Raw genomic sequence first — 14,518 nt, forward strand, 5'->3', positions numbered from 1 at the left:
GTACTACACTGTATAACCGGGTCACTGTTGTAGTGTACTACACTGTATAACCGGGTCACTGCTACAGTGTACTACACTGTATAACTGGGTCACTGCTACAGTGTACTACACTGTATAACCGGGTCACTGTTGTAGTGTACTACACTGTATAACCGGGTCACTGCTACAGTGTACTACACTGTATAACCGGGTCACAACACAGTGTACTACACTGTATAACCGGGTCACTGCTGTAGTGTACTACATTGTATAACCGGGTCACTGCTACAGTGTACTACACTGTATAACTGGGTCACTGCTACAGTGTACTACACTGTATAACTGGGTCACTGCTGTAGTGTACTATACTGTATAACTGGGTCACTGCTACAGTGTACTACACTGTATAACCGGGTCACTGCTGTAGTGTACTACACTGTATAACGGGGTCACTGCTGTAGTGTACCTAACTGTATAACTGGGTCACTGCTACAGTGTACTACACTGTATAACTAGGTCACAACGACAGAGTACTACACTGTATAACCGGGTCACAACACAGTGTACTACATTGTATAACCGGGTCACTGCTACAGTGTACTACACTGTATAACTGGGTCACTGCTGTAGTGTACTATACTGTATAACTGTGTCACTGCTACATTGTACTACACTGTATAACCGGGTCACTGCTGTAGTGTACCTAACTGTATAACTGTGTCACTGCTACATTGTACTACACTGTATAACCGGGTCACAACACAGTGTACTACACTGTATAACCGGGTCACTGCTGTAGTGTACTACACTGTATAACTGTGTCACTGCTACATTGTACTACACTGTATAACCGGGTCACAACACAGTGTACTACACTGTATAACCGGGTCACTGTTGTAGTGTACCACACTGTATAACCGGGTCACTGCTACATTGTACTACACTGTATAACCGGGTCACAACACAGTGTACTACACTGTATAACCGGGTCACTGCTGTAGTGTACCACACTGTATAACGGGGTCACTGCTGTAGTGTACTATACTGTATAACTGGGTCACTGCTACAGTGTACTACATTGTGTAATCGGGTCACTGCTACAGTGTACTACACTGTATAACCGGGTCACTGCTGCAGTGTATCACACTGTATAACTGTGGCACTGCTACATTGTACTACACTGTATAACTAGGTCACAAAGACAGAGTACTACACTGTATAACTGGGTCAAAACGACAGTGTACTACATTGTATAACCGGGTCACTGCTACAGTGTACTACACCGTATAACTGTGTCACTGCTACAGTGTACTTCACTATATAACCGGGTCACTGCTACAGTGTACCACACTATATAATCGGGACACTGTCACAGTGTACTACACTGTCTAACTGGGTCACTGCTATAATGTACTACACTGTATAAACGGGTCACTGCTGTAGTGTACCTAACTGTATAACTGTGTCACTGCTACATTGTACTACACTGTATAACTAGGTCACAACGACAGAGTACTACACTGTATAACTGGGTCACAACGACAGTGTACTACATTGTATAACCGGGTCACTGTTGTAGTGTACCACACTGTATAACCGGGTCACTGCTACAGTGTACTACACTGTTTAACCGGTTCACAACAACAGTGTACTACATTGCATAAACGGGTCACTGCTACAGTGTACTACACTGTATAACCGGGTCACTGCTACAGTGTACCACACTGTATAACCGGGTCACTGCTACAGTGTACCACACTATATAATCGGGACACTGCCACAGTGTACTACACTGTCTAACTGGGTCACTGCTATAATGTACTACACTGTATAAACGGGTCACTGCTGTAGTGTACTATACTGTATAACTGTGTCACTGCTACATTGTACTACACTGTATAACTAGGTCACAACGACAGAGTACTACACTGTATAACTGGGTCACAACGACAGTGTACTACATTGTTTAACCGGGTCACTGTTGTAGTGTACCACACTGTATACCCGGGTCACTGCTACAGTGTACTACACTGTTTAACCGGTTCACAACAACAGTGTACTACATTGCATAAACGGGTCACTGCTGTAGTGTACTACATTGTATAACAGGGTCACTGCTACAGTGTACTAAACTGTATAACCTTGTCACTGCTACAGTGTACTAAACTGTATAACCGGGTCACTGCTACAGTGTACTACATTGTATAACAGGGTCACTGCTACAGTGTACTAAACTGTATAACCTTGTCACTGCTACAGTGTACTAAACTGTATAGCCGGGTCACTGCTACAGTGTACTACACAGTATAACAGGGCTACTGCTGCAGTGCTAGATTAAAATTCATCAAAAATGACATATTTTGTGTTCATTAGTGATTTTTACCAAATTTTAATTAAATTTTATTATTGTATTGGTGAAAGACTTTAATTAGCCATCAAACGGAATATAATTTTGAACTGAAATGTGTAAGATTCGAGGAAGAGCAATATAAATGATAAACAAGGTAGATGAAATATATATTTTTTTTATTTATTTAAAATAAGCATCACTAAGGCATAAATGGTATAGGAAGTATCGATACAAAGCTGTTTAAAATTGTAATGCTTACTTAAAAGCTCTAAACCTCGCACACTTATCTCCCTTAGTATACAAAGTCATCGCCTTCTTTTTTTATTTTTTAAAACTCCTCGTACAATGTACGTCAAAAAGCTCAGTTTCCATTGTTCAGAAGAATGGCAAGACGTTCCTAACACTTAAAACCACGCTTTCAGGCTCTAGATCAAATATTTCCTTAACTTAAAAAAGGTCATGAAACTAAAGGTTAATTCCGAACTTATTATAAGCCATATTTATCAAATTCTGCTCAACGAGTCTCACATACTCGAAAATGTGTTTCCCCCTACAAATGACAAAAGTGGATACATTTTTGGCTACTGTACCCAACAATAGGGACACATTCAGTTTTATTAATCAGCACCAGGTTCATGTGAATGTCTTGACGTTACAAAAAAAAGAATAATTTTTGATTTGTCGTTTAGAATGATCACGTCTTAAAGACATCACGAAGCTGAATAGACGCCCCTCCCGCCCCGCCCCGCCGTTTAAAGTCCTACATGTACATGTAGATGTAGACAAAAGGCAAATATGATTTCACTTAAGATAAGTATCGAGGGTTCTTGCGGCATCCTTATTGTGTAGAGGGGTGGTATATGTTGACAGACTTAGAACACTATTGATCATGTGGTTATCGTTGTGACGTCATTATGTCATCACTGATATAGCTATTCCAAAATCTTCATAAAGTGGCGCTAAACAGATGATACCTACAAATAAAAGCATTTATTACATTTTTACCAGTGAAATATTAAAAATTATTCATTTGATAAAATTGATATTTTTCACTAGTGAAGAATATCATATTTTTCACTAGTGAAAAATATCACTTTTGCTGATTTGACCAATCAAATTAATGATTAGAAAATACCATGCGCACTTGTGAAAAATATCAAAATATTAGCCCCACTCGTGAAATATATTTGGTATTACTGAAGACACTGTTAGATATCCTCTATATCTAGGCTACATTACATGACTCGGAACTCCACGGACGTGACATCGGACATAACGAGGAAGCTTCCACTTTGTCACTAGGGAACTATTTTTCAAAACAACATGTTTCTTGTAGTCGATGGTAGACCTAATACTGACAAAGAATCGTTTCATTTTTATATAAGTATTATGTTTTAATTACATGTAGGGTTTATCGTATAATCATTATTGCGATTTATAAACTATTCAAACTGTTTTTCTCTCCGCGCCATTCGGAAGTAATTTAACGCTTTCCAGCGAACAAAATGTTTGAATTACTCAGATATTCATACACCTCACACCCAAGGAGTTCCGATTGACATATTGGAATGGCAAAACACGACACGTGCATACTAGTGTTATTAATTATAAAACAATGGTGGGCTTCATTAAGTGTGTCAGCAAATAATAACGGGTACTGCAGGACCATACGGTGATTGGCTTACAATATCGCTATTTTATACTATTAAACAAAGAGTAATATCCTTTGCTGCCGTTTTATTTGGTATTGAAAACAACACAATTTACACAATTATAAAAAAAAAAGTTAGATAACAAATATTAAAATTTAATCTAAACTAATGATAAACTATTTCAAAGTGTGTTATTGACAAGGAGACCATTAACGTGTCATTAGCAGACAGAACTGGTGATGGTAGATGAATAGCTCGTCATAACCAGTTGGTAAGTCATGTTTGCCGCTGTTCGGGAAACTACAACATGATGGAGGGGGAACAACTCCGTCAATAATGAGTGTCGCAAGACGATTGGAATGAAAGTGAAAAAACAATTAAAATCGAAGATATAGATGGTCACTATTTCATATTTTGTTTTCGACACCTAATACATGTTTTTATCTGAAATTCGACAGCTATTTTTAAGGGGTCTACACCTGAACCAATACACCAATTTCATCTCCATATGATTCTTCTATTTAGAGAATGGAGTTTTCATCTTCCGGTAATTTTACCCACATTGTGCCTCGTATGTTTTCTAAGAATTGTCCTCGTATGAATAAAAATAATACATGTACTTGTAGTCAAATCTGAGCCAGGTGTCTTGTATTAATAGTTCACGGGTCATGTGAGAGTAATTTATAAGTTCTCAAAGGATACAGCATCACCTCAAAATATTACCGACATTTTTCTGTAGGACCCTGGCTTCTGTGAGGGCGTTATTCCCCAAACGAAGAACACGTGTATGTGTGCCATTAATGAAGTACAAGTAAATACTTAATTGAGAACCACTCTAGCTAGTCAGTACAGCTTGAATGTACGTTGACATAACTGTCTCCCGAACTGGTTATGGGAAATCCCACTACGCCATTGTGGTATGGTTATTGTGGACTAGACAAGCGTTTAAGATTTACCAATTTCCGGTATGGAACTAATTCCATTCGTACAAAGGTGGTCATTCCTTACTTCAATCGTTTTACCATAACGTTCATACCCGTGTTTTGTTGAGGAATTTGAGTAGTTGAGATGATTAAGACACATGGGGCCGCAACACGACTCCGACTTATGTTGCATCACAATTAATAAATTAAGCCCCGTTCAAAACTTGGCTAAATTTATAAAATAAATGAATGAAGATAGATTCAAACATGAAAAATGAATTTCAAGATCATTTTTATCCGTTCACTGGAAAGATCACATTGTTAGGTTTTGAAGATTTGTTCTGCTTAGATCATTAATTACTTACATAGGGAAAACTAAAATATATATGGCAGAAAGCGATGAAAAGACTTAACAGGGAGATAGTTTCTGCAAGAATTACGACGGCAAATGTTTATAAAGATATACTTGATATGTTAATAAAGAAAGTTATGTAAATGTAGATTAAAACATAATTCCGATCCAACTTCTACTGTGGTTTGTTCTGGAATCTGTTGACGCCCATTAGAACTCCTGCGACACCGTGAAATATCATCCCAACGATGGAAAGTCCGAATGACCACGATAGTCCGTTGGTGATCTTAGATCCGAAAATAACCACGGCCAGGAAGATACATCCCGCTGTTAAAAGATAGAACAGAAATCAAAAATTAACACGATGCATTGTGATATGTTCATATACGTCACAAGGTCTTGATACGAATTCCCAACCCACAGTCCGTACATGCAATAAAGCTTCTACATGTATATACTATAATACATATTGAAGAAAGGTAATTCCCACATAAAAAGTACTGTAAACGTATACATTTTAGCGGTTGTCTTAATTTAGCGGTTATCTTATTTTTCGTGTTTTTCGCTCTTGAAGCGTTGCGCTTAATTATGATTGCGTTAATTACATTATATTACATTATATATTGTATCAGAAAATATGATCATGCGCTCATTCTTCCTTGCGCTAATTTGCTATAATTTAGGAAATGCGCGAAAATTTTAGTGCGCCAAAATTAATACGTATACAGTATACAAGCAACAACATCTTCAGTTCAGTTTTAACAGTAAATAGTAACAAACTAGAAGATACATATATATATATATCGTGGGTTGTGAATTCGTGCCGAGTAGCTGTACGGTAATGTATGAAACACAGTCACATAATATAATACAATAATATAACGTCATTTCATACAGTAACATAGTCATCTCAAAGCGGTTCACAAATTATTATCCGTGGTTATTGGGCATTTAGCGCAACCAATCAATGTTTTTTCTCAACTGTCTGGTAAGCATGCCGCCGGAGCTGCCATTTCGGCACTAACAGCTTACACACAACATTTCTTACACTGCCCTACAACATACTCATTTACAGCTGAGTCGACTGGAACACAGCGGAGTAAAGTATCTTGTTCAAGGTTATAACACAGCGCCCTTGCCGGGACTCGAACTAGCGGTCCGTCGGTCACGCGGAAAGAGGATGTACATGTAATACATACACTAGAGGTAAGTTATTATAGTCTAATACAAAATATTAGGCAGGTTTACACAGCAGATATGGAACCTGCCTGTCATCCCAGCACAAACAATTTAACACACGTGCAGGGCTGAAGCTTTGGAGATTTATGGTTCTCCTTGCTGACCAGTACAGGTCATGCCAAGGCTAAATATAAACATCATCACAGGACATCTTATGTCTGCTTGTCAACTGCACACATGTGCAAATCTATACTCAAAGTACCTGCTGGTTTTTATGTTATCTGTCTCTCAGCTATACAAACCTTATCAAAGCAACTTCCCAGTCTGAGTAATGGGTACAGATGGGGGAATCTTATTACCCTTATCACCCAGTCTTGACCAGTCCGGCACCAGTTATGACCTTCATGACCTGACAGTTATATATGAAGGGAGTTTTCACTCCATCACCTAATTCAAATATTCTAATTAGATAGCCCCTTACTTACAGGGTAAGGTTGTCAAGAGATCCAATCAGAAGAACACGCTCGGTCACATGGCTAACTAACATTTCTCCTCAGAAATTCTAACCAAATTGCTATTGTTGTTCTAACTGCTGGAACAAACAGTCAGTTAAAACGTCGAACCGATATTTCACCGCGACAACAGGCCAAAACCACATATTTTTTTACCGCGCAAACACGCCAACCGTTATCAGCCACCATATCTGAATTAAACCTCAAACAAGGAAAACCTACTTATATCCAAAAGTAAACTAGCTGATTATACCGTGGGACATGTGAACATTTACCTTGATATTTCAATATAAAGTTTTAACTGTTTAGTCCATGCTCGATTATCCTACCGTGGATTTTCTGGATAGCAAAACAATCGCCTCAAGTAATTTCTTACGAACCCTCAAAGGGCGTAACAGCTTTTGGTAGTAACAGCTGTATGATACAATTTTGTTATCACATAACCGGCCTATTAATTATACAGTTATACGTCAGTGCAATATTTTGCATATATCAATAGTATAATATACCCTAGAGCGTTTTACATTAGATGTGTCGGTCGAAAATCTATGGCGATATCATGAATTGTGAATGGCACAACCAAACGGCTGTCTCCGTTTGAGTAAGCCCGCCACATTTTGACATCAAAATGGCTGTCTCTGTTTGAGTAAGCCCGCCACATTTTGACAACAAAATGGCTGTCACCGTTTGAGTAAGCCCGCCACATTTTGACAACAAAATGGCTGTCACCGTTTGAGTAAGCCCGCCACATTTTGACAACAAAATGGCTGTCTCTGTTTGAGTAAGCCCGCCACATTTTGACAACAAAATGGCTGTCACCGTTTGAGTAAGCCCGCCACATTTTGACAACAAAATGGCTGTCTCTGTTTGAGTAAGCCCGCCACATTTTGACAACAAAATGGATGTTTTCTGATTTAGGTAATTAAAAGTATCTTCAATTTGTTTTCATTTTCATACGAGATTATATAAAAACTCGACTCGCAAAGGCTCGCAAAAATAATAATAAAAAGAATCTAAGACACTTTCATAACATCTCATATGAAATGAGAGATTATTTCAGATTTTAAGAACACGGATGTATATCTTTTACTTGGCCGATACTGTCAATATTGATTACAACTGTTCTTTAATATTAATCATTTGTGTGACGTTTGAGTAACCGGACCAAGTCAATGTCCAGTATTAAAAATGTACCAGGTTTATTATAAGTGTTTGGGACCTATTCTATGAAATTTTAAGTTTTGTTTACCGCGTTCTAATCTCCTAACTTTTCTTCTGAATTACTGCACTTTGAGCTCCTAGCATCACCAAAGTTCTCTAGAAAGGACTAAGATTAAATGGTTTGTTCATGTACATATATTGCGTCCGAATTGTACTTTCTTGTAAGTATAATGTGACTGAGTGGGTTGTCCTGCTGGGTGTCTTCGGCAGTATGCGTCAGTCAAGATAGCCCTATAATGCTGGCATATGTTCTATGTTATAACAAGGAGACAAAAAACGAATATACCGCAGCCTCCCAAAACACACGTACACACATACAACTCAGACATTCATCTCGCATACACCAGTGGCCGTGTTTAAATGACCTTAGCTGTTGATAGGACGTTAAATGTTTTATACCAAATCGACTCTAAGAACATGATTCTGATTTCCAGGACGCGATATTACCTGAATTAGACCTAGATTTGTATATGGGGCATCGTTGATTAAACCCAGGATGCTTACCCTCCGCGAACACCTGGTCGTGATATTTTTGTATTGTTTCGGTAGCTTTTAACAATTTTAGATTTCAATTTGCCATCGTTTGAACTATTTTGAGTTTCTTTAGATACACATATGGTACTTGTTATTCAAAACTAGTGTTTCATTCTATATGCATGCATGGTTATAGATAATGTAGCTACCTTGGTGCATTGAAGCTATTTATGTTGGAGGGTTAAGGTGGTAAATATCTTATGACATAGAGACCAAAACCAGTAACCCCCTGTAACTGTTATTAAAGACAGACAGGCAATTATTTCGAAGTAATTTGAAACGTGACTGATTACGACATTTAGCAGGACAAATACTGTCAGGTAAACACAAGCCCAAGGTCTTCATACAAAGTAAGCTCAGATTAACGCACAAACTCATATTATAATTTTGTTCGAGATGATTTTTTTTACAATCACTGAATTGCATGTGTTTATTGTGAATTGTAAACTTCAACGCACTGTTAATTCACAGTAAGGCAATCGTACATTAACATGAAAAAAACTATGAAAGAGTTAACAACCAAAACATTTAGAATAATTTGAGAATGTTTTGCGTTATAAGGCCTCACAAAATGATAATAAACCTGCAATAGAGATATGTACATACAACGTAAACCGAGGTTACAAATAGCCCGAGTTTCCTCTGGCCCTGACCCATGGTGTCAGGGCCAGAGGAAACTCGGCCTAGCGTTTAAAATACACATGTTATGTACATGTACGGGGATGGCACTGTACATCAAAGTATTATATTATAGAAAGTTGTTTATGTCCGGGATCTAAAATTATATTTAACATCAGTTAACCATTTACGTACACGTCTCTCCCGCCTGTCAATACGCATACCACCAACAATGTATCAGAAATGTTAGAATGCTGCCGCTTCCTTGAACAGGTCCCATCAGCTATACATGCTGCTTTCTTAGCGAAATTCTAGAGATTTCATTTGTCCATTGGTACAGTAACCCGTTTTAACCTGATTCACCTGGGAGACCTTTTTTCGTTAACAGGTGAGCTGTGTGTTCTGTGCACACTTTATCATATATAAACAATGACGAGAGATTTCCCTTTTATGATTTTTAATTAGCATAGTTATGCACATAATTCAGTGAAAACCAATTATCTTTGTCCAAATAAAAGTACATTGTATGCAAAAATAGTATTAACGTAATGTCGTTTTAATCAACAGAAAACGCTCTATTAATTCCATCAACAACTTTGGACTTGGACGTCAATTGGAATTTCTTAATTTCATATCTGTATGTTCAACTATGAAATTAGTTCATATCTGCAGTATGTGTCTTTTTGTATAAGCCTTTGATATACTTTTGAGTTTTAATAAGCAATAAATAATTTGTAACAATCAAATGCGAACAAATAAGTGTTTACTAAAAAAGTCCCCACAGGGCATCCGTACATGTACCTAGCCAAGCTTCCAAGTGGGACGAACCAGCTGTACGATGTCCCTAACATCACTGACGAGTCCTAGAGGTACGAAACAGCTGTGAGATGTCCCTAACATCACTGACGAGTCCTAGAGGGACGAAACAGCTGTATGATGTCCCTAACATCACTGATGAGTCCTAGAGGGACGAAACAGCTGCATGATGTCCCTTACATCACTGACAAGTCCTAGAGGGACGAAGCAGCTGTGTGATGTCCTTAATATCTCTGACGAGTCCTAGAGGGACGAAGCAGCTGTATGATGTCCCTAACATCACTGACGAGTCCTAGAGGGACGAAACAGCTGTATGATGTCCCAAACATCACTGACGAGTCCTAGAGGGACGAAACAGCTGTATCATTTCCCTTACATCACTGACGAGTCCTAGAGGGACGAAACATCTGTATGATGTCCCTAACATCACTGACGAGTCCTAGTAGGACGAAACAGTTGTATGATGTCCCTAACATCACTGACGAGTCCTAGAGAGACGAAACAGTTGTATGATGTCCCTAACATCACTGACGAGTCCTAGAGGGACGTAACAGCTGTATGATGTCCCTAACATCACTGACGAGTCCTAGAGGGACGTAACAGCTGTATGGTGTCCCTAACATCACTGACGAGTCCTAAGGAGACGTAACAGCTGTATGATGTCCCTAACATCACCGACGAGTCCTAGAGGGGCGTAACAGCTGTATGGTGTCCCTAACATCACTGACGAGTCCTAGAGGGACGTAACAGCTGTATGGTGTCCCTAACATCACTGACGAGTCCTAAGGAGACGTAACAGCTGTATGATGTCCCTAACATCACCGACGAGTCCAAAGGGGCGTAACAGCTGTATGATGTCCCTAACATCACTGACGAGTCCTAGAGGGGCGTAACAGCTGTATGATGTCCCTAACATCACTGACGAGTCCTAGAGGGACGAAACAGCTGTATGATGTCCCAAACACCACCGACGAGTCCTAGAGGGACGAAACAGCTGTATGATGTCCCTAACATCACTGACGAGTCCTAGAAGGACGAAACAGCTGCATGATGTCCCTAACATCACTGACGAGTCCTAGAGGGACGAAACAGCTGCAAGGTGTCCCTAACATCACTGACGAGTCCTAGAAGGACGAAACAGCTGTATGATGTCCCTAACATAACTGACGAGTTCTAGTAGGACGTTACATTTGTATGATGTCCCTAACATCACTGACGATATCTCCAGACTAAACAGCTGTATGATGTCCCTAACATCACTGACGAGTCCTAGAAGGACGGCACAGTTGTATGATGTCCCTAACATCACTGATGTGTCCTAGAAGAAGGGAACAGTTGTGTGATGTCCCTACCATCACTGACGAGTCCTAAAAAGACGAAAAAGCTGTGTGATGTCCCTAACATCACTGACGAGAACTAGAAGGACGGAACAGCTGTATGATGTCCCTAACAACACTGACGAGTCATAGAAGGACGGAACAGCTGTATGATGTCCCTAACATCACTGACGAGTCCTAAAGGGACGAAACAGCTATATCATTTTCCTTACATCACTGACGAGTCCTAGAGGGACGAAACAGCTGTATGATGTCCCTAACATCACTGACGAGTCCTAGAGGGACAGAACAGTTGTATGATGTCCCTAGCATCACTGACGAGTCCTAGAAGGACGAAACAGATGTATGATGTCCTTAACATCACTGAGGAGTCCTAGTAGGACGTTACATCTGTATGATGTCCCTAACATCACTGACGAGTTCTAGAAGGACAAACAGCTGCATGGTGTCCTTTACATCACTGAGGAGTCCTAGCCGGACAGAACAGCTGTATGATGTCATAAACATCACTGTGGAGTACTAGCCGTACTTAACAGCTGCATGGTGTCCTTAACATCACTGAGGAGTCCTAGCCGGACAGAACAGCTGTATGATGTCCTAAACATCACTGACGAGTCCTAGAGGGACGAAACAGCTGTATGATGTCCCTAACATAACTGACGTGTTCTAGTAGGACGTAACATCTGTATAATGTCCTTAACATCACCGACGAGTCCTAGCCGGACAGAACAGCTGTATGATGTCCTAAACATCACTGACGAGTCCTAGAGGGACGAAACAGCTGTATGATGTCACTAACATCACTGACGAGTCCTAGAAGGACAAACAGCTGTATGATGTCCCTAACATCACTGACGAGTCCTAGAAGGACAAACAGCTGTATGATGTCCCTAACATCACTGACGAGTCCTAGAAGGACAAACAGCTGTATGATGTCCCTAACATCACTGACGAGTCCTAGAGGGACGAAACAGCTGTATGATGTCCCTAACATCACTGACGAGTCCTAGAGGGACGAAACAGCCGTATGATGTTCCTTACATAACTGACGAGTTCTAGTAGGACGTTACATCTGTATGATGTCCTTAACATCACTGAGGAGTCCTAGCCGGACAGAACAGCTGTATGATGTCATAAACATCACTGTGGAGTACTAGCCGTACTAAACAGTTGTATGATGTCCTTAACATCACTGTCGAGTACTAGCCGTACTAAACAGCTGCATGGTGTCCTTTACATCACTGAGGAGTCCTAGCCGGACAGAACAGCTGTATGATGTCCTAAACATCACTGACGAGTCCTAGAGGGACGTAACATCTGTATGATGCTGTTTCATATTAATAATTAGCCACATACTGTATTTGAATTCTTAATTCATTTACTTTTTCATTTGAAAATTCGATCATTATCTGATATGATGTATTTGTATTTATCTATTATTTGTACTACATTATACAATCTATGTGTAATGGTACTTTTACAGTTTATCTTTATTGTGTACCTGGGTATGATACTGTGTGCGAGTTTAGCTGTACGATGAATTTGCAATAGTATTAAGAGATGATGACATCTTGACTGACATTTCTACAACATTTGTCTCGTTTGTGGCTCTAAGGGTGGACAACTCTCTCGGTAACGTCGATGTCGTTATATTGGTACTGATATCATTGGCTGTTCCGATCACTACCTTTTGATGTCGACAGGTAAACAAGCACGTGATATTAATGCAAATATACCTCGCCCATTTGACAAGCGATCGATTAAAATGACATTCTTGCTCTACTTCATCTGTGGCTTTATGGAAACCGGGAGATAACAAATGAGCAGGCCTGCAACGGTAAAATCTACAGCTAATCGATATATTTAATATGAAATTGGTTCTATTTCAAAGTTTATAAAACACAGTGACCTGGCATACGTCCATGTATACACTCAGGCGCTTGTATCCGTTATGTATATTTCACGGAAGACTGTCCCTACTATAACATAACGTTACCCACTCTAAAGCCCAGAAGTAGTTCGTCATCTTAGATTCACTTTGAGATCGGGTTATCCAGACGAGTTTTACTACGTGACCCTGATTAATGCTCTTGACTACTTCTGTCGTATGAAAATGAATGTTAGATGTGAAGACGGACCCGCTTTGGTACAGCTAGCGGACGATACGTCGACTGTGTAATTGAAGAAGGAAATCTATATGTAAACGTATGTTAGGGGTGTTAAATTTAAAATATATTATTATTCTTTTTTTATTTTATTTTGTACCGTCCTTTTTGCACGGCTGTTTAATATGCTTTATTTATTTATTTCTTTATTTATTTTGCCAATCGTTATGCAGAAACCCTGCAGGTAACGTGATTTTACCCCATTTCCATATTGCATAATCGTTAGGGAGAAATAAATGTGGGATAAACGATTCTATTCTTCCTTATGTCTCCTTTGACATTGCCTGACTTTTGACGTGGCTGATTCCCTGAACGCCTACATTTTGAAATAACACCCTACTGAGTATGTTTGTACAATAATTATAGTCTGTTCTGGTGAAGTCACTCAAGTCACCTGTATTTTACCTGTGTGTGTTAAATGTACCTGTAGATTGTATAGTATTTCTCATCAAAATCAAAGGTTAATATTCAATGAATAAATACTGCACAAAAATATAATATTTTAGAATTACCTATATGCACATGATATTTGTCAATACTTATTTAAACAAATAAGAAATTATCAAATTAATAAATATCAATAATTATCAAATTAATATTAATTAATAATTCATTGCATTAAATATTAATTAATAATTCATTGAAATTAATATTGTAAAATATTCATTAATAATTCTTTAATTATCAATTTTATCAAACCAAAATGTAAATCAAATACTTTGCTTTGTTCTTAATTACAAGTTATACTCAAACGGCTATCTTTTCTCATTTGAACACCTCTCTGATATCACGAAAACTGAAGATAATGATGTTGATAAGTAAAAATCGCTCACTTTACTGGTCGAGATAAGTAAAAACGATGAGCTGTGATGTAGCCCTG

General features: G+C 38.9%; 1 protein-coding gene across 2 annotated transcripts in view; it reads right to left on the minus strand.

Moving 5' to 3' along the window:
• Positions 1-2,488: 2,488 nt before the first annotated feature.
• Positions 2,489-14,518, minus strand: part of LOC117316615 (lens fiber membrane intrinsic protein-like) — a 35,445-nt gene continuing 23,415 nt past the window's right edge. Inside the window, exon 3 of one of the 2 annotated variants that reach the window (XM_033871288.1) lies at positions 2,489-5,583. In XM_033871288.1, the coding sequence (XP_033727179.1) occupies positions 5,432-5,583 (152 nt within the window). In that variant the 3' untranslated portion in view covers positions 2,489-5,431. The remainder of the gene's footprint in view (positions 5,584-14,518) is intronic. The other variant, XM_033871289.1, reaches the window with a different exon arrangement.

This window comes from Pecten maximus, chromosome 18 (genome assembly GCF_902652985.1).
Source record: "Pecten maximus chromosome 18, xPecMax1.1, whole genome shotgun sequence".
In the NCBI taxonomy this organism is placed as follows: domain Eukaryota; kingdom Metazoa; phylum Mollusca; class Bivalvia; order Pectinida; family Pectinidae; genus Pecten; species Pecten maximus.